Here is a 24,251-nt window from a genome sequence, read left to right on the forward strand (position 1 = left end):
CACACCTCCCCTCCTCCTCACCCCCCCCACACACCACACCTCCCCTCCTCCTCACCCTCCCTCCCCCACACACCACACCTCCCCTCCTCCTCACCCCCCCCCGCACACACCACACCTCCCCTCCTCCTCACCCCCCCCACACACCACACCTCCCCTCCTCCTCACCCCCCCCGCACACACCACACCTCCCCTCCTCCTCACCCCCCCCGCACACACACCACACCTCCCCTCCTCACCCCCCCCCACACCACACCTCCCCTCCTCCTCACCCCCTCCCCCACACACCACATCTCCTCCCCTCCTCCTCACCCCTCACCCCTCCCCGCCGTCTTTACTATTGGGTAAAAACAATGACTGCAGATGCTGGAAACCAGATTCTGGATTAGTGGTGCTGGAAGAGCACAGCGGTTCAGGCAGCAGCAGAGGAGCAGTAAAATCGACGTTTCGGGCAAAAGCCCTTCATCAGGAATAAAGGCAGAGAGCCTGAAGCGTGGAGAGACGAGTGAGAGGAGGGTGGGGGAGTGGAGAAAGTAGCATAGAGTACAATAGGCGAGTGGGGGAGGGGATGAAGGTAATAGGTCAAGGCGGAGGGTAGAGTGGAGAGGTGGAAAAGAAAATAGAAAGTTAGGACAAGTCAGGGGGACAGTGCTGAGCTGGAAGTTTGGAACTAGGGTGAGGTGGGGGAAGAGGAAATGAGGAAACTGTTGAAGTCCACATTGATGCCTTGGGGTTGAAGTGTTCCGAGGCAGAAGATGAGGCGTTCTTCCTCCAGGCGTCTGGTGGTGAGGGAGCAGCGGTTGAAATGTTGGGCCATAGGACGGTGTGGTTGATTGGTGCGGGTGTCCCGGAGATGTTCCCTCAAGTGCTCTGGTTGGATGCCTCCAGTCTCCCCAATGTAGAGGAGACCGCATCGGGAGCAACGGATACAATAAAATGATATTGGTGGATGTGCAGGTAAAACTTTGATGGATGTGGAAGGCTCCTTTGGGGCCTTGGATGGAGGTGAGGGAAGAGGTGTGGGCGCAGGTTTTGCAATTCCTGCGGTGGCAGGGGAAGGTGCCAGGATGGGAGGGTGAGTTGTGGGGGGGCGTGGACCTAACCAAGTAGATACGGAAGGCGGAAAAGGGGTAGGGAGGGAAATATATCCCTGGTGGTGGGGTCTTTTTGGAGGTGGTGGAAATGTCGGCAGACGATTTGGTTTATGCAAAGGTTGGTAGGGTGGAAGGTGAGCACCAGGGGCGTTCTGTCCTTGTTACGGTTGGAGGGGTGGGGTCTGAGGGCAGGAGTGCAGGATGTGGACGAGATGCGTTGGAGGGCACCTTTAACCACGTGGGAAGGGAAATTGCGGTCTCTAAAGAAGGGGGGCATCTGGTGTGTTCTCTGGTGGAACTGGTCGTCCTGGGAGCAGATCCAGCGGAGGCGGAGGAATTGGGAATACGGGATGGCATTTTTGCAAGAGGTAGTGTGGGAAGAGGTGTAATCCAGGTAGCTGTGGGAGTCGGTGGGTTTGTAGAAAATGTCGGTGTCAAGTCGGTCGTCATTAATGGAAATGGAGAGGTCGAGGAAGGGGAGGGAGGTGTCAGAGATGGTCCAGTTAACTTTAAGGTCATGGTGGAATGTGTTGGTGAAGTTGATGAATTGCTCAACCTCCTCGCGGGAGCACGAGGTGGTGCCAATGCAGTCATCAATGTAGCGGAAGAAGAGGTGCGGAGTGGTGCCGGTGTAATTACAGAAGATCAACTGTTCTACATAGCTAACAAAGAGACTGGCATAGCTGGGGCCCATACGTGTGCCCATGGGCTACCCCTTTGGTCTGGAGGAAGTGGGAGGATTCGAAGGAGAAATTGTTAAGGGTTAGGATCAGTTCAGCCAAACGAATGAGAGTGTCAGTGGAAGGGTACTGTTGGGGACGTCTGGAGAGGAAAAAACGGAGGGCTTGGAGGCCCTGGACATTGCGGATGGAGGTGTAGAGGGATTGGATATCCATGGTGAAGATAAGGCGTTGGGGGCCGGGGAAACGGAAGTCTTGGAGGAGGTGGAGGGCGTGGGTGGTGTCTCAAACAGATGTGGGGAGTTCCTGGACTCGGGGGATAGGACAGTGTATAGGTAGGTAGAGATGAGTTCAGTGGGGCAGGAGCATGCTGAGACAATGGGTCGTCCAGGGTGGCCAGGCTTGTGGATCTTGGGAAGGAGGTTGAACCAGACAGTGCGGGGTTCCCGGACTATGAGGTTGGAAGCGGTGGCTGGGAGATCTCCTGAGGTGATGAGGTTCTGTATGGTCTGGGAGATGATGGTTTGGTGATGGGGGTTGGGTCATGGTCGAGGGGGCAGAAGGAAAAGGTGTCTTCGAGTTGGCGTTTGGCTTCAGCGGCGTAGAGGTCAGTGCGCCAGACTACCACTGCGCCCCCTTTATCCGCTGGCTTGATGGTGAGGTTGGGATTGGAGAAGAGGGATTGGAGGGCTGCGCGTTGTGAGGGTGAGAGGTTGGAGTGGGGGAGGGGGGTAGACTGGTTGAGGCGGTTAATGTCCCGGCGGCAGTTGGAAATGAAGAGGTCGAGGGCAGGTAATAGGCCAGCGCAGGGTGTCCAGGTGGATGCAGTGTGTTGGAGGTGGGCGAAGGGGTCCTCGGAAGGTGGGCGGGAGTCCAGATTGTGAAAGTAAGCTCGGAGGCGGAGGAAGTGTTCGACATCACAGCGTGTATTAAATTCATTGATGCGTGGACGGAGGGGGATGAAGATGAGTCCTTTGCTGAGGACTAATCGTTCGTCCTCAGTGAGGGGGAGGTCTGGGGGGATGGTGAAAACGCGGCAGGGCTGGGAGCTGGGATCTGGTGTGGGTGTGGAGCTGGGAGTGGGGGCGGAGCCGGTAACTGGAGTGGGTGTGATGGTGGGGGGGAATGGGGGGTGGAGTCATGAGCAGGGGTGGTGTTCCCCTCAGGGTTCTGTAGGCCAGGAATGGCGACAGTGGGATCTGTGGGGGGCATGTCAGCAGAATGCAGGTGAGTGGCGTTGGTGGGGGCGGAAGTGGGGGTGACCACAGCAGTAGGGGTGGCGGAAGTCACTGAGCGTGTGACATCAGCGATGATGTGAGGGGCAGAAATGATGTCACATGTGATGCATGAGGAATTGTGAGGGGCAGAAGTGGCTGTGGGAGTAGCCATGATGGGGGCGGAAGTAACATCAATCAGCGTGGGGGCGGCAGCTGCACCAGCCGCATGGCTAATGGCGTCCGAGCAATTTCCGAGGCCGGGGGAATCTTCTGGAATGTTTGAGGAGCGCTGGTTATGGAGTTGGGTGGATAAAAGTTTGTTGTACTTACAGTTTTTGATGTTTAAGATGGAGTTGAAATACTGTTTGTTGAGAGTATGAATTCTCCTGAGGATGTAGTACAGAGGGGGTCCTTTGTAATTCTGAGAGAGTGTGGGCCTCAGCTGAGGCAGGGCTGACTGGAGAGAGGTTAGGTGACGGCGCATTGCTGCAAGCGTGGAGCAGAGGATCTTGAAGGAGAACCGTTCCTGATGTTTTTTGAATCTGTAGTCTGTACTGTTTGTCCTGTTCGGATCCGAACTGTGCTGGTTTAAAGGTGGTCTGGAGTCCGTGTGGGATGAGTTGGTTACGGAGGCAGGCACTGAGGAAGCGAATGGGGCTGTGGTGGCGAGTCTGTTTCAGGACATGGTTGAAGAGCATCAGGGCAGAGGAAATGACCTGGGTGGCACGGTGGCAGTGGGCGGCACGGTGGCACAGTGGTTAGCACTGCTGCCTCACAGCGCCAGAGACCCGGGTTCAATTCCCGCCTCAGGCGACTGACTGTGTGGAGTTTGCACGTTCTCCCAGTGTCTGCGTGGGTTTCCTCCGGGTGCTCCGGTTTCCTCCCACAGTCCAAAAGATGTGCAGGTGAGGTGAATTGGCCATGCTAAATTGCCTGTAGTGTTAGGTAAGGGGTAAATGTAGGGGTATGGGTGGGTTACGCTTCGGCGGGGCGGTGTGGACTTGTTGGGCCGAAGGGCCTGTTTCCACACTGTAAAGTAATCTAAAAAACCTGGGAGTTGCAGTGGGAGATGGACTCCCTGAGATTCTTGTAGACAGAGGAGGAAAACTTCTTCAAGGCAGGCATCCTTGCAAGAGGATTCACAGTAGGGTTAAAATCAACGAGGTAAAAACAAGGACTGCAGATGCTGGAGACCAGATTCTAGAATCACACAACTCCAGGTTGGAGTCCAACAGGCTTCTTTGGAAGCAGTAACTTTTGGAGTGCTGCCTCATCGTCAGGTGGTTGTGGGGGATAAGATCCTGAGACACAATTTAGAGCAAAACATTCCAGCGTCCTGCCACTGAAATGGTATATTCAACAAACCTGGATTGTTAAGTCTTCCACCTTTTCAAATAGGTTGCAGGTCTCATTACAATGTGAATCCCAGAACTTCTTGTTGTCACCTTCTCGAGATAACAAGGTTTGATAGCAAAAGCTCACATCTCAGCTCAGACAATGCATTAAAGGTGTGAGGTCAGAGTCGGCCTGTATCCCAATCTTGAGTCAGACTGGTTCTGTTTCCAAAGTCAAAGTTACAAGCTATTACATGTATTGACTGCCTGCACACACCACACCTCCCCTGTCCCACCGCCCCCCCCTCACTGTCTTCACTATTAGCCAGCACCAAGTTGTCCCTTTGTAATTGGATCCTTGGTACATCCGTAACCCGGAGGAAGTATTGCCTCACTCAGCAATTTTAACCCGTACCCCGACTCCAAGTAAGTGTCTCCCTGCTCATTTGCCAGGAAGGGGCAATGTAGAGTCAACCAGACTGCTGTGGGTCTGGAGTCAGGTGTAGGCCAGACCGGGTAAAGGATGCAGCTGGAACGACTGAGTGAATCCTTTCCCACAGTGGCGGTTCCCTTCCCTAACAAGGGAGAGGGGGAAATCAGATGGGGGCTTTCTCCCCCCCCACCCCCGACCTCCCCCTCCCTGAAACGGTCTCACCGTTAGATTCCGAACTCCACATTTCTGACCGAATACCAATTCTGACATCTGTCGTGGCGGGATTCAAACCCGGGAGTCCCCCGAAACAGGTCGACAGTCCAACTGATATTGGCACTCGGCCGTCACTCCTTCAATCCCCCTGCGATGGCACGTGAACTCGCTGGTGCTTCCGCAGGTGGGAGGAGCGGGTGAAGCCCTTCCCACACTGAGAGCAGGTGAATGGCCTCTCCCCGGTGTGGATCCGCTGGTGTCTCAGCAGGGAGGAGGATGTGCTGAAGGCCTTCCCACACTCGGGGCAGCTGAAGGGTCTCTCCCCCGTGTGGACGCGTCGGTGGTTCCGTAGGGTGGAGGAGCAGGTGAAGCCCTTTCTGCACTGAGAGCAGGTGAAGGGCCTCTCCCCCGTGTGGACACGCTGGTGTCTCAGCAGGTTGGAGGAGCAGGTGAAGCCCTTTCCGCACTGAGAGCAGGTGAATGGCCTCTCCCCCGTGTGGACCCGCTGGTGGGTCAGCAGGGAGGAGGAATCGCTGAAGGCCTTCCCGCACTTGGGGCAGCTGAAGGGTCTCTCCCCCGTGTGGACACGCTGGTGCCTCAACAGGTTGGAGGAATCGTTGAAGCCCTTCCCGCACTCGGGGCAGCTGAAGGGCCTCTCCCCTATGTGGTCCTGCTGGTGGGCCAACAGGTTAGAGGAATGTCTGAAGGCCTTCCCGCAGTCGGTGCAGGGGAATGGCCTCTCCCCGGTGTGACTGCGCCGATGAGTCTCCAGGGCAGACGGGAAACGGAAGCCTTTCCCACAGTCACCACACTTCCACGGTTTCTCCACAGGGCGGGATTCCTCAGGTTTCTCCATGGCCACAGCTTCAGCTGCACACAAACACGTGTAGAGCCCCTCCCTGCCGTGAAGTCCCCTTCCCAGGCCGTATAACTGTTTCAGGCTCCACACACAGTGCGCTGCAACTGTGGGATCTCTCGTCCAGTCCCACTGATGCTGAAAACGTCCTCAAACGGGAACCAAAAAGTGTAGATCCCTCTCACAGAAATCACAGTCAAAAATCGTTGTGGTCCCGATGGATTCAGAGACTGTCAGACATTGACGTCAAAGTGAGGACTGCAGACACTAGAGAGTCAGTCAAAAAATGTGGCGCTGGAAAAGCACAGCAGGTCAGGCAGCATCCGAGGAACAGGAGAGTCAATGTTTCGGGAATAAGCCCTTCATCCGTTGATTTTGAAACTTCAGTCTTCAGATTTTCATATACTCTGCAAAAAGAGATTACAAAAGTCATCACTATCAGTGCAGGGTAGAAATTCAGAACAAGCAATTCTACTTTCTGTGGAATAATCTTTTGTTGTTCCACAAACCTGAAAGCACCATCCCACTCTCCCTTCCCCTCTGTTCTCACTCTGCTCTAACTAATTCCCCTGAAGGTGCTGATTCAGGATCTTACAGGGGCAGAAAAAGCAAAAACATCAAGACTGACATCTCTCTGAATTTTGGATACCTCCACCTGAAAGTTAATATCTTTCACAACACTGGGATCCTGCTGAGAGTGAGCAGGTCTGATTTTGGGAAGCAATAAAAAAGTGTCAATTCAGCTACAATGCAGCTTCTTGAGGAAGGACCAGACACAAAATGGTTAATGACCCCGGGAAGGTGAGAGCAAAATGAGACATCAAGGCATTAACACCGACACACTTCAGTCAAACTCTTCTGCTCCCAGTCAGGGCAGAACATGCTCTCTACGAGAACTCCCTTGCTGGAGGGTCACTTGGAGACACTTCAACTGGACTTCATTGAGTTGGAGAAATGAGTTGAGTTGAGTTGCTATAAATATGTATTGCTTATTGTTGATGTCTTTTTGAAGTGGATTGAAGCCTACCCTCCTCCTAACACTACTGCTGAGACTGTGATGAAGATTTTGTTTAAGGAAATAATTCCCCGCTTCAGTATACCTGCATGCATTCGCTCAGACAATGGACCACACTTTGCATGTAATATTAACGGAGAACGGAGAAACCTTCCAGGTTTTACTTCCCACCCCTACGACGGTCACAGTCGCTGGGCGCTCAGCTTGCATCCAACTGCACCGTTGTCAATTGAATGGCCGCACCAATCAGTCCCCGATTCCATTCTATTTGTCAGACTTCCTACTGCCGATCCTGTGTAGAGAAATATCACTTTCCAATACCTCCGGTCTGTGTATACAAACAGCTGGTGTAACACTGCCTGGGGTACAGCAGGCTTTATGTGGCACATGGACCTGGAACGGAACCCTTCCCTTGTGCATTTATAGGCCTTTTCTCTTTTCAGAACCTGATACTGTCACCAAGACCATGTACAATAGAGCTAAGGGAGAGCCCAACGGGAACAGCATTCTGAGGACCATTGTCTCCCATACAGTGCGAGTGCTCGAGTCACTTGGCCCATTTTGTACAGTGCTAAAGCGACTCCTCTTGCAAAACGTTGACCCTATACTCCTGTAGACCTGACCAGACCCCCTGCTGTAACATTTCAGTAACCTATTTTGACAAACTCTCCCTAATGTACACCAAACCAGACTATTATTTCTTCAGCTAAGGTAAAGCTACCAATTTCCTTGTCCTGGATGGCAAAGATGTCCCTCATAAGGTCACTATCGGAGCCCTTGTTCCCACAACAGTACCTTGTCCAGGCCAGTGGACAAGTCGATGGAACCTCAGCCAACCTTGCTCCAACTGAAAAGATCCCAAGGGACTGGGTGACAATACAAGACACCCGATAGGCTGGGGAATCCAGAGTACCTGAGGTTGGAAGGATCGGCAGGGGTGACAAGTCAACAGAACCTCAATTCCCTCTTTTGTGGCCTGACCATTTGAGGAAATAAGAGTAAAGAGGCTCTGAATCAGAGTAGACTGGGATTATCAGACCTGTGTCTTTACTCTATGCAGAATCGGTGTGCCTTAGACTATATACTCGCCTGGGAGGGTGAGGTCAGCACCATTGTCCAAGATAAACGCACTGTGGGCATTCACAATCTCACTGGCAATATTACTAAGATACAAGAAGTGATCCAGGTATTCCGTGACAGAATGACTGAAGGGACCAGTTGGGGAAACTGCAGATTGGGCCGATGGTACAATTGGCTTATCGGTTTAGCTATGTCTGTTTGTCGGTATTGGTATTGTTAGCTATTTAATTGCTAGGCTTATGAGGTCCCTTAGCGATATAGATTTGCCCCAGAAGATGTTCCTTTCGCGATCTGATGGCTCACCCACACGTGTCGATGGTGATGATAAATATGACCAGATGAGCTGTGAAGATGGTGGTGCTGCTCTACAGAATGTTGATGGCTGGACCACCTTGAAGGGCATTCGTTTGGACTAGCCTTCTCTTTCAGTGATCGCAGTGCAATCAAAGGGAGGAATGAGAGTGTGGGCATCTGGGTGATAAAGTCTTAAGCCTTAAAACTTGTCTTTAAACATTCAGACTAAAATGTAATGCTGAATTATTGAATACATTTACTGCACTAGAAAATAAACAGGCAGGAAGGCTCAGAATGAGGAGAGAACTTAAAGATAGGGACACCTGGGCTCACCAAGTGATAACAGGATGCTGTAAGGCAATGAAGAACGTTTGCCTCAGCATCAGTGAATCTGTGTGAACAGGACACCAAGTGATAACATTCACAGCCGTTCCCTTGTGAGACCATTTTAGTGCTGAGACTGTTGAATCCTGTAGAAAATTAACTCTTAGTGCTTATCTGCAATGGATTGAAATGAATTGCATTTTGGGACTTTATGATGATATTGAGTATCCATTACTGGTTATTAAATACAAACTCTGTAAAAGGAAATATTGATAAAGCTTTACCTTACTTGCTGCAGGCGAGGCTCCAGCGGAGGAAACAGACCGCGGGCACACTTCCGGCTTCGGGATGGCCACGCCCACTGGTCCAGGTCCTGGTCCCGCCCCCTCCTCCGCCAACGTCACACGTCAATCCCGCCCCTTCCGAACGCAGCTCGTAGACCCCGCCCCTTCCTGAAGCAGGTCATAAGCCCCGCCGCTTCGGGACAAAGCCCCGCCTCTGGGAACCAAACCTCTTTCCCCCTCCTGCTCTAAACCCCACCCCTTCGCCGCGATCCCCGCGCGAGTCAAAACCACGCCCCCCTCCCTCACGCGCAACCGCCCACAAAGCCGCGTGCGTCCAGGCTGGACGCGCCGCATCGTCCGCTGAGCCTCGCCCCGCCTACCAGCGCGCGAACCTCACGAGACACGCCCCGCCCATGAGCACCGCCCTTCCGCTAAAACCCGTCCCCCAGGCTAAACCCCGCCCCTCCTGGTAAACCCCGCCCACCCAGGTGTATTTGGAAGCACTAGCTTCTGCAGCGCTGCTCCTTCTGCGGGTGGCTGTGCTGCAGGATCATAAGACACAGAATTAATAGCAAAACATCACAGTGTCTTGCAACCGATGCAATGTTTGGCACAAACCTGGACCGCTGCTGAATCCTTCATCTTTTAGAAGGGGTTGCAGGTTTCAGTTCATCAATATATAAATTCCAGAACTTTAGATCAGATTCCCTACAGTGTGGAAACAGGCCCTTCGGCCCAACAAGTCCACACCGACCCGTCGAAGAGCAAAACACCCAGTCCCATTCCCCGTCACCTAATACAATGGTGCAATTTAGCGTGGCCAATTCACCCTAACCCACACATCTTGGGACTGTGGGAGGATATCCGCGCAGACGTGGGAGGGGAATTGAACCCGGGGCTCTGGTGCTGTGAGGCAGCAGTGCTAACCACAAAAAAAAACAGGTGACATTTTCTATTTTTCAGCGGCAGCAGCAACCCAGGAGTGGGGAGTCACTGAGTTGAGGTTTTACATTTGAAGTTGGAGAGCAGAGGTTCCTGGGAGAGGAGGGACGACTTATTTTTATTTTCTTCCTGCTGTATAAGTCAGAGGGTACTGTTGAGGGGGGAAAACGTCCTACTAGGGGTATGCACTGGGGCCCAGGTCTCTTGCACCAGAAGGAAAGGAGGGAAAGCAGGAGAGTATTAGTCATTGGGGAGTCGATACTTAGAGGGTCAGATAGAAGGTTTGTTGGGAACGAACAAGACTCGCGGTTGGTGTGTTGCCTCTCAGGTGCCAGGGTGCGTGATGTCTTGGATCTTGTCTTTGGGGTCCTGAAGGGAGAGGGTGTCCTGCCCCAAACCATGGTCCACGTAGGTACCAACGACATAGGTAGAAAGAGGGATAGGGATGTACGGCAGGATTTCAGGGAGCTAGGGTGGAAGCTGAGGGCTAGAACAAACAGAGTGGTTATCTCTGGTTTGTTACCCATGCCACGTGATAGCAAAGCAAGGAATAGGGAGAGATATTATCTGAACACGTGGCTGTAAGGATGGTGCAGGAGGGAGGGTTTCAGGTTTTTGGATAATTGGGGAAAGTGGGACTTGTACAAACAGGACAGTCTTCACTTGAACCAGGGTGGGAAATTTGCTGGTGCTATTCGGGTGGGTTTAAACTAGCTCAGCAGGGGGATGGGAACCAGGGGTGTAGCTGCAATGCACAGGAGGATGAGAGCAGGAAGGACAGGGACAGGATTTCAGGGTCACAGGAATGTGCTGGCAGACAGCGAAGTGGTTTGAAGTGTGTCTACATCAATGCCAGAGTATCCCCAATAAGGTAGGTGAGCTTGCAGCACAGATAGGTACCTGGGACTTGGATGTTGTGGCCATTTTGGAGACATGGATAGAGCAGGGTGAGGAATGGATGTTGCAGGTTCCAGGGTTTTGATCTTTCATTGAGAACAGCCAAGACGGTAAAAGAGGGAGAGGTGTGGCCTTGTTAGTCAAGGATAGTATAACGGTGGCTGACGGAACTTTTGATGAGGACTCGTCTACTGAGGTAATGTGGGCTGAGGTTAGAAACAGGAGAGGAGACGTTACACTGCTTGGAGTTTTTGTGTAGGCCTCCGCAGAGTTCCAGGGAGGTGGAAGAGAGGATTAGCAAAAATTATTCTGGGTAGGAGTGAAAGGAACAGGATGGTCATTAGGGGGGACTTTACCTTCCCCAACATTGACAGGAAATGCTTTCACTCTAGTACATCGTATGGATCAGTTTTTGTCCAGTGTGTGCAGGAGGGTTTTCTGACACAGTATGTCGAAAGGCCAACAAGAGGGGAGGTCACACTGGATCTGGTGCTTGGTAATGAACCAGGCCAGATGTTTGATTTAGTGGAAGGTGAACACTTTGGAGAGAGTGACCATAATTCAATTAGGTTTCATTTAGCGATGTAAAGGGATAGGAACATGCCACAGGTCAAGAGTTATCGATGGGGCAAGGGCAATTATAATGCAATTAGGCAAGACTTAGGATGCATAGAATAGGGTAGCAAAATGCAGGGGATGGGGACAATTGAAATGTGGAGCTGGTTTAAGGAACAGATATTGTGTGTCCTTGATAGGTATGTCCCTGTCAGGCAGGGAGGAAGTTATAGGGTAAGGGAAGCGTGGTTTACAATAGAAATTGCGTCTCTTGTTACAAAGAAGGAGACGGCTTATGTGTTGATGAGGCAAGATGGTTCAGATGAGGCGATGGAGAATTATAGATCAGCGAGGAAGGATCTAAAGAGAGAGTTAAGAGCAAAGAGAGGACATGAGCAGTCTTTAACACATAAAGGAGAACCCTAAAGCTTTCTATAGGTATGTGAGGAATAAGAGGATGATTAGGGTAGGAATAGGGCCAGTCAAAGACAGAAGTGGGAAGTTGAGTGTGGGCCCTGTGGAGATTGGAGAGGTGTTAATGAATATCTCTCATCGGTCTTCACTCAGGAAAAAGAGAATATTGTAGAGGAGAAGAATGAGGTACGAGATATTAGACTCGAAAGGATCGAGGTTAGTTGCACACAGGTGTTATCAATTCTGGAAGAGGTGAAAGTAGACAAATGCCCTGGGCCGGATGGGATTTATCAGAGGATTCTTTGGGAAGCGAGTGAGGAGATAGAAGAGCCTTTGGCTTTGATATTTGAGTTGTCATTGTCTACAGGTTTAGTACCAGAGTGGAGGATTGCAAATGTTGTGCCCTTGTTCAAGAAGGGCAGCAGAGATGACCCAGGTAATTATAGACCAGTGAGCCTTACTTCTGTTGTCGGAAAGCTTTTGGAAAGGAATATTAGAGATAGGATTTATAATCATCTAGCAAGCAACAATTTGATTTCAGATAGTCAACATGGTTTCATCAAGGGCAGATCGTGTCTCACAAACCTCATTGGGTTTATTGAGAAGGTGACCAAGCATGGAGATGAGGGTAGGGCAGTTGACGTGGTGTACATGGACCTCAGTAAAGCCTTTGATAAGGTTCTATATGGAGGCTGTTGGAGTCATTGCAGAGGCATGGGTTGTTGTGGGCTCACCCAGTGATAACAGAATGCTGTAATGCAATTAAGAATGTTAACCTTAGCGTCGGTGAATCTGTGTGAACAGGACACCAAGTGATAACATTCACAGCCGTTCCCTTGTGAAATTAATGATAGTCTTTGAATCTGACCCTGAAACAAGACTCGGTACTATCCATAGCTTTGTAATTAATGGTTGGATCTTATCCATTATAATGGATTCTTACTTCCCCTTGCAAGCGGGGCATTCACAAAATAAATCTTTGCTGTCTTCAGCATTCAAAAGGACGAGAGAGAGAGAGACAGAGAGAGAGAGAGAGAGAGAGAGACAGAGACAGAGACAGAGAGAGAGAGAGAGAGACAGAGAGAGAGAGACAGAGAGAGAGAGACAGAGAGAGAGAGACAGAGAGAGAGACAGAGAGAGACAGAGAGAGAGAGAGAGAGAGAGAGAGAGACAGAGAGAGAGAGACAGAGAGAGAGAGAGAGAGAGAGACAGATCGAGATCTGCTATGGATTGAATTGAATTGCATTTTGGGGCTTTATGATGAGAGATTTTTATTCCACGCTTCCAAAGAGTATGATTTCCAGGACAAACCAAGAGTGAGGCTTTACAGGTCTGAGTTCTCAAAGGATTCCCTGGGCCACCTCAAATCTCCACTTTAACATGGGAGGTAGGACAAAATGGCTTCTGCTTGGCTAACTCGGTGGGACTGAGTCAGGCAGATACGACTCAGAACAAACAAGAAACCTCAGACAGATGTAAGTCTAGTGAAAAAAATTGCAAATGCAGAAGTAACAAATCTGAACCTAACCATCAATCGCACAAGTAACGTTTAATCCTAACCACCAGACAGGACAAATACGATCCCAAGAACAGGTTGTTTACAAGAGATTATGCTAGATTAGATTAGATTCCCTACAGTTTGAAACAGGCCCTTCGGCCCAACCAGTCCACACTGACCCTCTGAAGAGTAACCCACCCAGCTCATAGTTTGTAGGTCTGGTTTTTCCACTATCAAGATAGTAAAGGATAATCTCAGAAGTCAGACGGTTAGATAAGATAAGAGGAACTGGATAAAATAACAGGAAGGCTGTAACGAACAAGGACAGCCAAATAAGGCAGATTTAAAGAAAAACAAGCCAGATCATTAATAAGTATGATAGGCTTAGGCTTGGGTGCAGGGAATTACCAAATGAAGGAATAACGGGCACAAGTAATAACTAAATAAAGGGATAGAATGAAATAGACACTTATGATAGGTTTATTGCTCAGTGTAGGGGTGCCGAGAGAGCCCTCAGAAAAGTATAAAAAGCTCTGTATTTTACTGTCGGATATGTTTCTCTTCATACAGACACCCATCTTGCAAGATGTTCGAATAAATGTGCTGCTTCAGAACTCTTTGACTCAGACTGAAAATTATTGATTAAGTGGGGTTCGTTTCTCAGTGCACTATGGATAATCCAGCATGGCCAATCCACCACAACCTGCACATCCCTGGGCACTACGGGTAATTTAGCATGGCCAAACCACCCTAACATGCACATCCCTGGGCACTATGGGTAATCTAGCATGGCCAATCCACCACAACCTGCGCATCCCTGGGCACTATGGGTAATTTAGCATGGCCAATCCACCCTAACATGCACATCCCTGGGCACTATGGGTAATTCAACATGGCCACTCCACTTTTGATTAGAGTGGTGCTGGAAAAGCACAGCAGTTCAGGCAGCATCCGAGGATCAGGAAAATGGACGTTTCGGGCAAAAGCCCTTCATCAGGAATAGAGCCTGCAGGGTGGTGAGATAAATGAGAGGAGGGTGGGGGTGGGGAGAAAGTAGCATAGAGTACAATAGGTGAATGGGGGTGGGGATAGGTCAGGGAGGAGGGTGGGGAAGGTAGCAAAGAGTATTAAAGAGTAAGGAATTCTGTTTTGAAAGCTTGACCTTGCAGCTGCAGGCTGTCTCTACTCCTCAGGCCATCATACTGTGCTGCTTCATAGAATGACAGATTTGTTCTCTCTGTCCCTTATCAGTAATTAGAGCCGAGCTGAACCTGCAGTATAAGATAACATTCAGTTTTGTAGACATGAAGAAATGTAGGTCTGGACAATGTATGTGAACCTTACGACTGCCCCTCAGTTGCATAATTAATGGAGAGTGGGGCTTGTGTTTTACATAAAACATGTAACATTCTGTATTTTATTGGATTACGTCAGACTTTATTTTGAACTAACGTATTCCCCATGGCAACGAATAAAGCTAGTTAATTGCTCAAGGTCTCCTCTCCTGACTACTTTACTTTAAACGATTTGACACACGAGTTACTTTGCTCCAACAGTACTAATAGTTACATCGAAGGGAGAGAGAATTCCTCAAGTACGGCACTATCAGAATCCTGGGACAGCCCTATTTCTGGTTTACTTCCTAATGAACAAACATTAGGCATTTATTTATTTCTGATTTTGTTTCATTCTTCTTGTATGATTCCCTGCTGTGACTACACTCTGTCTCTGGAATGGTGACAGGCTGAGATTGTGGGTTAGCTTTCAATTGACTGAATGTTTTCTTGTTCTGGAAGCTGTAAAAGAGGCGTGAAAGCTTCAGCAGAAGTCCAGCAAAGGTGAGGATAGACCAACATCTTACTCTGTGGGAACAGGGAGATCAGAGGACAGAGAAATCAGGGCCTGAAACCCAAGCTGACACCAGACTACCCTGTGATCAGTGCTTTGATTAGCAGTGCCAACCCTCTCTGCCTTTACCTCGCTTCCTATCTGACTCCCCCCTCAATATTCAGGATCCAATTCTTGCCATCCTGAAGTCATGTGTCTGTAAGGACTCTCAGACCATAATTATTCATTTCAATGAGTGCAGTTAATTCATTCACTTTTGTTACAATGTGGCACACATTCAGATTCACCATGTATCGTTTCAATTTTTGTGATCTTTAGAATCCAGTTTTGATTGCTGGTATATTTACTCTCCTTGTCCCTTTCTATTGTTCTCTGATGTTCATTTTCCACATCACTACACTGCTCACTGGCCTTGATTTGGATTGGCCATGCTAAATTGCCCACAGTGCCAAGGGATGTGCAGGTTAGGTGGGTTAGCCATGGGAAATGCAGGGCTATAGTTTCATAATAATAGAAGCAGGAGTAGGCCATTTGGCCCTTCCAGTCTACATTAAGATCATGGCTGATGTGTCCATTGTCTAAGCTCCTCTTCCCTGCATTGTCCCAACTACCCTTAATTCCCAGACTCAACAGAGACACTCGGCCTTGCAGCTATACTGTTACCTGATAAACAAATTTTTTCCGTGCATGGGATTATCTTTCTCTTTGCAAGGACCTATTGTACACATCAGCTACTAACCAACACTGTCCAGACACTACGTGACTGGGTAAAGTACCTCAGTTTGCTCAAATTCTTGCAATTAACAGTTTGCTAATTGTTAAATGATTGTAACCTATATAATCATACAACTCTCTGTTTCTCGTCGGAGTGACTTGTGACCATAAGGTCGACTTGGCTCTCCCCGTGAGCTCCGAATAAACAGTCAATAACCCAAGGTTTGTGTGTCATGATTACTTATCTAATACTTATTGGACTACTACGAGCAAGTCACCCACAACATAATCCACTTCCATCCCCAACATGGATCAAGACGCCATCCCTTTTTGCCAGACAAGTAAATGTCTCAAGCTCAGGAAACAAAGCCTGTCAAACATTAATAGACACAGATCTAGACCAACCTTTTCCAGAGTCTGTCCCTTCACCTCGATTGACTTTCTTTTTCCCCTCAGCTCCTACAAACCAACAGCTGAACCCAAGGATGAGAAAAGAAATGGGAAAGAGGGCGAGAAAAGAGAGTGCGGTCCTCCCAGATGTTAAACAGAGGAAGGAAGTTACAGTCTGGACTGAAGCTCAATCTTCATTCAGAGAGAGAGGAGCAACAGCAACTTCAGAAGCTCATGGTCGACCTTCCGCATTCAGACAGTGGCGGAGGTTCTGATTGGCAGGAGGACCAGGCCCCTTCCGGTCCGAGAGGGTTTCCCAAAGATTGGTTTCCCCATCCAACAGTAAGGCGAGGGGAGGGGCCCTAAGTCGGTCTCACACATGCGCACCATGAACACTGCTCACGACCGATAGAGCGGTGTCTGGATCGCATAGGATTGTGGGTATTACATCAGCCATTAAAGAGATGAAATGAAGAGTCCCATAAGCCTTCTTAACCGTCCTTTTTCATGTATTGGGGACGTACACGTCAAGAGCTAATCTTTAATCGATTTTCAATTGATAGACTGAGTGAAACACTACAGGTGTTTAACTCTCTATTTCCTGTTCAGTGTCAGTATATCGCTCTTTATCTGCCCTCAAATCAGGACCGAATCAAAGCCCGACGTCTGTTCCACCTGAACGTTGATTTTTGTTTAGTTTGCAGGTTCCAACCCTCCGTTTCAATCATTTATTAAAAGTTATTCGTGTTACATGGGCATCGCTGGCTGGTCAGCATTTAGTTCCCCTTGAGAAGGTGGTGGTGACCCGCCTTCTTCAACTGCTGTAATCCACACGCTGTACGGTGACCCACAATGTCCTGAGGGAGAGAATTCCAGGATGTAGACCCAGCAACATTGAAGGAACAGCAATGTGTTTCCAAGTCAAGATGGTGAGTGGATTGGAGGGGTACTTGCAAGAGGTTGTGTTCCCAAGTATCTGTTGCCCTGGTCGTTCTAGAGGAAGTAATTGTTGGTTTGGAAGGTATTTTCTAAGTATCTTTGGTGAAATTCTGTGTTGCATCTTGTAGATCGTACACATTCCTGCTTCTGAACAGTGGGGCAGAGGGAGTGGATGTATGTGGAGATGGTGCCAATCAAGCAGGCGACTTTGTCCTGGATGGGATCAAGCTTTTTGGATGCTGTTGAAGCTGCATCCATCCAAGCTGGTGGGAGAGTATTCCATTACACTGTAGAAGATGGACAGAGTTTGGGGGGTCACAGTATCCCTGACCTGTTGCCTGCTCTTGTTGCCATTGTGTGTGTGATTAGTCTAGTTGAGTTTCTAGTCAATGGTAAACCCCAAGGATGTTGATAGTGGGGTGTTTAGTGACAGTAACACTGTTGAATATCACGGGGCAGTGGTCAGATTATCTCTTTTGGGGATGAGTCATTGTTTGTCATTGGCATGGCATATATGTTACTTGCCACTCCTGAGCCCATTGGATATTGTTAAGATCTTGTTGCATTTCAAACTGAACTGCTTCAGTTTGTGAGGAGTTGTGAATCGTGCCGAACATTGTGCAATTATTGGTGAATATCACCACCTCTGACCTTATGATGGAGGAAGGTCACTGATGAAGATGGTTGAGCCTAAGAAGACACGACCCTATGAATTCCTGCAGAGACGTCCTGGAACTGAGATGACTGACCTCCAACAACCAAAGCCATCTCTCTCTGTCCCAGGTATCCCTGAACAATTCAGATACACAACAATATTTCAAAACTAATTGAAGGAATACAGATGAAACACCCCTCTTCTGGGAGTCTCCAGTGCAAGGTTTTCTGTTCGGGAAACCACCTGATAAGTGTTGACTGTCATCAACCTTTTTGATCTTGGCCACACACAGCGCCCCCTGTCCATTAGCCCCCGCCACTCCAGCGCTCCCTGTCCATTTCTACCCCGGCACTCCAGCGCCCCCTATCCATTCTCCCTCACCACTCACAGCACCCCCGTTCTTTCCTCCCACCACCCACAGCTCCCACTGTCCATTCCACCGCCAACCACAGCGCCCCTTGTCCATTCTCTCTCCATCCCCAGGTTCTTGCCCATTCTCCCTCTATACTCCAAACACCCTGTCCATTCTCTCTCACGCCACCCTCTGTACCCCTGTCGTTTCATTCCTCAGGCCCTGTCCAGTCCGTCTCCCCACCTTCTCCGCCCATCTATTCTCTCCCATCCCACCCTCTGTCCCATGTCCATTCTTCCAGCCCCCACCATCCATTCTCTGTCTCTCTCCCCTCCCCCCACCATCTGCCACCCGCCCCATTCTCTCTCCCCTGAAATACACCAGGCTCGGAATCAGAATTGGGGTTCAATGACAGAGTTTATTGCACAAGGAAATACCGGGGCTCCGGGGAGAGAAAGACACCAACAGCACAGTGTCAGCTGCGAGACTTCTCTCGACCCGAAGCACACGTCAAGAAACTTTTATACATCTGATGATACAATCGGTCAGGGATGAGATTATTGTCTTTGTAACATGATTTGTTTATGGTAATCCTTGCAGAATCGTTGATAGTTGATACAATCATTGTCAGTTCCCACACAACCTTTGTTAATTTCCACACAGTCCTTGTCAGTTTCAGTGCAGACATTGTCCATTTCAATGTCTGCATGGAAATCCATTGTTGTAGTAATGGGCGCTAATTGCTCTCCCTGAGAAGGAGGATTCCTGCAGCCCTGGCTATTAGCATTTGGTATTGAGTCTGTATCATGCTGTTGGCACTTCTATAAGAGGTGTTGTCTGGACCCAGACACTTCGGCGGGCAGTGTTCATTACTCATGAATATTCTCTCCCCCACCCGCCTTAAACTAATCACCTGGGTTGTGAGTCCATTGTGCTAACATTCTGGTGGCCCCAGGCAGTGTCTGTATCTGCTCTGCTGCTTCTCTCCATATTGTGATCCAGCGGCCATCTTGTGTGTCAAGTTGGCCAACTGATGGCTCAGTGACCCTCTTGAGTATCTGTGTGCCTAGTATCACCCTGCCCTGTGCCATCTCCCATTTCACGCCCACTCTCTCTCCCCCGCCCAATTTCTCTATCAACCCCACTCATTCTCTCTCTCTCTCTCTGTACCCCCTAGTCTCTCTCTACCCCCACCCCCTGCCCCCCGTCCATTTTCTCTCTCTGTCCCCCATCCTTTCTGTCTCTTTTCTCCCCAGCCCCCACCACACCGTCCTTTCTCGAGCCTCGAACCATCTTTGACCGCTGTATCAAACCCTTCAAAGGACAGAGAGAGAGAGGGAGATAATGGATGGTGATGACTCTACCTGGGAGTCGGGAGGGGTGAGAAATGACTGATCTTCAAAATTGAGAATACCTAAAATAATATCTTCAGAAACATCTTTAAAGTCAGAAAGCGCGTTCAAGTTTTTTAAAAGAGCTGCTGAAATCTATCTGATTCTTTCACTGAAATAAACGCAGTCAGGCCACCGCTCAGGACAGGCTGGAAGGGGTGAATGGGCGAAAGTGAGCACTGCAGATGCAGGAGATTAGAGTCAAGATTAGAGTGGTGCTGGAAAAGCACAGCCGGTCAGGCAGCACTCGAGACTTTTGTCTGAAACGTCAATGTTCCTGCTCCTTGGATGCTGCCTGACCTGCTGTCATTTCCAACACCACTCTGATCTTGAATGTAAGGGGTGAATGGCCCAGTCCTAGTCTTGTGAAGTTGGTTCCAACTACCTAGAAATAGCATCACAGAGCACAGAAACATACCCTTCGGTCTATGCCGACCAGATATCCTAAATTAATCTCGTGACCCATTTGCCAGTATTTGGCTCCTTATCCATCTGAATCTGTCCTATTTATATCCCCATCCAGATGCATTTTAAATATTATCATTGTACTAGCCTCCACCACTTCCTCTGGCTGACACGCATCAGCGTCTGTGCAAAAAGGTTGCCCCTCAGAAACCTTTCCCCTCTCACCCTAAACCCATGCCCTCCAGTTTTGGACTCGGGGAAAAGCTGGGGAAAAGACATACAAAAGTTGAGCAGCCGGACAGAATGCAAAAGTAATACAATGTCGAATCACAGGGAAAAACAAATTGTGGCTTTTTTTCCTGTTGGCATTTGGACTCAACATTTGACAGAAACACCAGCATTGAAAAGTGTGGTGCTGGAAAAACACAGCAGGCCAGGCAAAATCCGAGGAGCAGGAGAATCGACGTTTCGGGCATAAGCCCTTCTTGAGGAATTTTATGCCCGAAACGTCGATTCTCCTGCTCCTCGGATGCTGCCTGGCCTGCTGTCTTTTTCCAGCACCACACTTTTCAACTCTGGTCTCCAGCATCTGCAGTCCTCACTTTCTCCAAGAAACACCACCATCCCCCAGTGAGCATACTGCGCATGTTTCCCGGTGTCAGTAACGCAGTGCACATGCCCACCGGTGTCAGCAAAACTCTGGGCATGCTCATTGCTTTCCGCAAAAAAAAGGCGCGCGACCTTCCTTTGATGGCCCAATAGGAAACCGTGGAGGACCAGAACAAAACTGGTCCTCCTGCCAATCAGAGCCACCCCATTGTCTGAATGCGGAAGTTGGACCATGAGTTTCTGAAGCTGCTCCTCCTGCTCCTCTCTTTCTGAATCAACATTGAGCTTCACTCAGACCGCAAATTCCTTCCTCTGTCTCAGATCTGTGAGTACGGCACTCTCTTTTCTCGCCCCCTTTGCCATTTCTGTTTCTTTCCGGAGTTCAATTGTTGACTTACACCAACTGAAAGGAAAGGGATTGAACCCAGGGAGGGGACGGACTATGGAAAAGTGATCGAGGTCTGTGTCTCAATTGGCAAAATAGACAGGCAGGAGGCTGGAAGGACACAGCAAATCAGGCAGCATCAAGAGGTGTAGAAGTCGATATTTCGGGTGTAACCCTTCTTCAGGGCTGGGGCTGGGGCTAAAGTGGGGATAGGTGAAGATAGGGAGAGGGTCCGGCCTGATTAATCATTGGGTGGAAGAAATCAGGTTGGTGACAGGAAGGAGTGGTACTGAGAGGCACGGGCTGAGAAGGGAGTCGGGGGATGGAAAGGGAGGTTATTTGAAATTGGAGAAGTCGATGTTGGGTCCTGCAGGCTGTAGGCTGCCCGGGTGGAAGATGGGGTTTGTTCCCTAATTTGCGGTTTGGTTCGTTGTGGCAATAGAGGAAGGCTAAGATGTTCTTGTCAGAAAGGTAGTGGGAAGGGGAATTAAAATCAATGGTGACTGGGAGGTCTAGTCAGCCTCTCGGACCCAGCTGTGATCCTCACCAATCCGTTCCCCAAGTTTACGCTCAGTCTCCCTGAAGTAGAGAAGACCACAATTTCCAAACACGTGGCAAATGCAGTATCTCTATGTGAAGTTATAGTCTTTGCTATGAAAAAAAAGCAGAAAGACAGTGTATTATTTAAATGGTGATACTTTGGGATGTGGAGAAAGTGAGAACTGCAGATGCTGGAGATCAGAGGCAAAGTGTGGTCCCAGAAAAAGGCAGTAGGTCAGGCAACATCTGAGGACCTTGAGAGTCGACATTTCGGTCCCGAGCACTTCATCAGGAATGATGTGTGGATGGACAAAGGGTCTGATTCTGTGCTGTATGACTCTAATCATCTTCGGGGAGAGCAGAAGGGTGATTGTGAAGGTTGGAGTTTAAGAGGAGCTTTCAAAGATGTTTGCCCTTAATGGGAGCAGAAGAAGTTACAATGAAATCTTGCATTTGTGAGACAGCAACTGAGTGAGTGAGTAAATCTGAGGTTTTGGTGCAAAGTGGGAATTCATTGCACTGTGAGGATGAAGCCCTACCTATTGAGTCATTTCTACTGGTGAATGAAACCAGGCTGAAGATTAGGAGGAGTAAATTCAGGACAGAGTTGAGGAGGAACTGCTTTTCCTGGAGTCTAGTGAATCTATGGAATTCTCTGCCCCAGGAAGCAGTGGAGGCAGCTTCATTAAGTATATTCAAGACACAGTTGGATGAGTTATTGCATGGTAGGGGAATTAAAGGTAGTTGGGACAATGCAAGTAGGAGGATCTCAGATGATGAATAGATCAGCCATGATCTTAATGAATGGCAGAGCAGGTTGGATGGGCCAAATGGCCTTCTCCTGCTTCTATTACAATGTAACTGTAACCCTGCATTTCCCACGGCTAACCCACCTAACCTGCACATCTGTCATCATTATAGGCAATTTAGCATGGCCAATCCAAATCAAGGCCGGTGAGCAGTGAGGTGATGTGGGAAATGAATATTAGAGAAAGGGACAAGGAGAGTAAATGTACCAGCAATCAAAACTGGATTCTAAAGATCACAAAAACTGAAACGGTGAGTCTGAATGTGTGCTGCATTGTAACAAAATTGAATGAATTAACTGCACACATTGAAGTGAATAATTATGGTCTGAGACTCCTTACAGAGACATGGCTTTAGGATGGCAAGGATTAGATTCTGTATATTGAGGGTGTTCTCTAATGGGAAGCTTGGTAAAGGTAGAGGGTTGGCACTGCTCATCAAAGCACTGATCACATGGTAGTCTGATGTCAGCTCGGGTTTTAGGGCCTGGTTTCTTTGTCCTCTGTTGATCTCCCTGTCCCCAAGGAGTATGATGTCGGTCTGTGCTCAGCTCTGCTGGATTTCTGCTGAAGCTTTGTCCCCTTTCTTACCTTCTGGAACAATAAAGCATTCAGTCAATCAAGCCCCAACCCACCATCTCCCAGTCTGTCAGCCACCCAGGCAAAGTGTAATCACAGCAGGGGATCTCACAAGAAAAAGGAAACCAAATTCGAAATGACGAGGTGCTCGTGTTTAATGTTTGTTCATGAGAAAGTAAACCACAAATGGGGCTCTCCCAGGATTCTTATACTATCCTACTTGAGGAATTCTCTCTCCCTTACATCTAACTCTGAGAACCCAGCTATGATTTACAACAATATTTACACCAGCAGAAGTAAGGCACCTGTTCTCAAATAGACAGAGAGATATACAAGATGTGCACATACAAGATCTCTCATACACACACACACACACACACACACACACACACACACACATTCACGGGAGTGAATGCACATTTTCAGAGCTGAGCTCAAGTGTCACTTTTTGTCATAAAACTTTAAGTTCGCTTGATAAGGTGCTTTCCAGGGATTTCTGGGATTGCATATTAATGAAACCTACAACCCATTTGTAAAGATGAAAGACTTAACAATCCAGGTTTGTTCAATGGATCATTTCAGTGGCAGGACACTGTCATGTTTTTCCATAAATTCTGTGTCTTATTATTTTATTCTCCACAACCACTTGATGAAGGAACAGCCCTCCAAAAGCTAGTGCTTCTAAATAAACCTGTTGGACTATAACGTGGTGTTGCGATTTTTACCTTTGTCCAGGTTAGGGGGGGAATTGCTATGCTAAATTACCCATAGTGCCCAGGGATGTGCAGGTTAGGTGTGATAGTCAGGGAGTAGAGCAACAGGTGAAGGGGAACAGATGTGGGTGGGTTACCCTTCGGAGGGTCAGTGTGGACTCGTCGGGCCGAGTGGCGTGCTTCCACACTGTGGGGATTCTGTGAAGGGAAGGAATTCCTGCAAACTGTGCAGGGCGGTGCAGGCTAGCCAGCCGGCCGGCCGCGCCCCACCCCTTCCTCTCGCCCCTTTTCCCATTCCCTACCCCACCCCTGACCCATTGAAGGCGTCACAACGCAGAAGTGGCCCTGTCAGTTTACATGAAACTCCCTCCCTCTCGGCAATTCTTCGTCCTGGGAGTGTGTGAGGGGAATCTGTTCACTTGTGCCAACTGGAGTGAATCCAAGGAGGCAGCAGACTCTGCAAACACAGGTATGTGTCTTAATTACCTGGGTGAGGAGGGACAGAAGGATGGGGTGGAGCTGTTTTCCCCATCGCGCCAGAGTCTGAGACTTTTATAAAATCATGAGGGGTATGGATAGGGAAAATAGACAAGGTCTTTCCATTGGGATGGGAGAGTCCCAAACTGGAGGGTCATAGGTTCATGGTGAGGGCAGTGGGGGGATGTAAAAGAGACCTCAGGGGCAACTTTATCATGAAGAGGGTGATGCGTTTATGGAATGAGCTGCCAGAGGACGTGGTGGGGGCGGGTAGAATTCCAACAGTTAAAAGGCATCTGGATGGGCGGATGAATACAAAGG

At 49.0% G+C, this 24,251-nt stretch overlaps 1 protein-coding gene across 1 annotated transcript in view; it reads right to left on the minus strand.

Annotated features, from left to right (window-relative positions):
- Nucleotides 1–328: 328 nt before the first annotated feature.
- The window catches only part of LOC140460748 (uncharacterized), a 78,401-nt gene continuing 54,478 nt past the window's right edge, over nt 329–24,251 (minus strand). Inside the window, exon 3 of the mRNA XM_072555403.1 lies at nt 329–5,734. Coding sequence (XP_072411504.1) covers nt 5,108–5,734 — 627 coding nt within the window. The 3' untranslated portion in view covers nt 329–5,107. The remainder of the gene's footprint in view (nt 5,735–24,251) is intronic.

Source organism: Chiloscyllium punctatum, chromosome 36, assembly GCF_047496795.1.
Source record: "Chiloscyllium punctatum isolate Juve2018m chromosome 36, sChiPun1.3, whole genome shotgun sequence".
In the NCBI taxonomy this organism is placed as follows: Eukaryota; Metazoa; Chordata; class Chondrichthyes; order Orectolobiformes; family Hemiscylliidae; genus Chiloscyllium; species Chiloscyllium punctatum.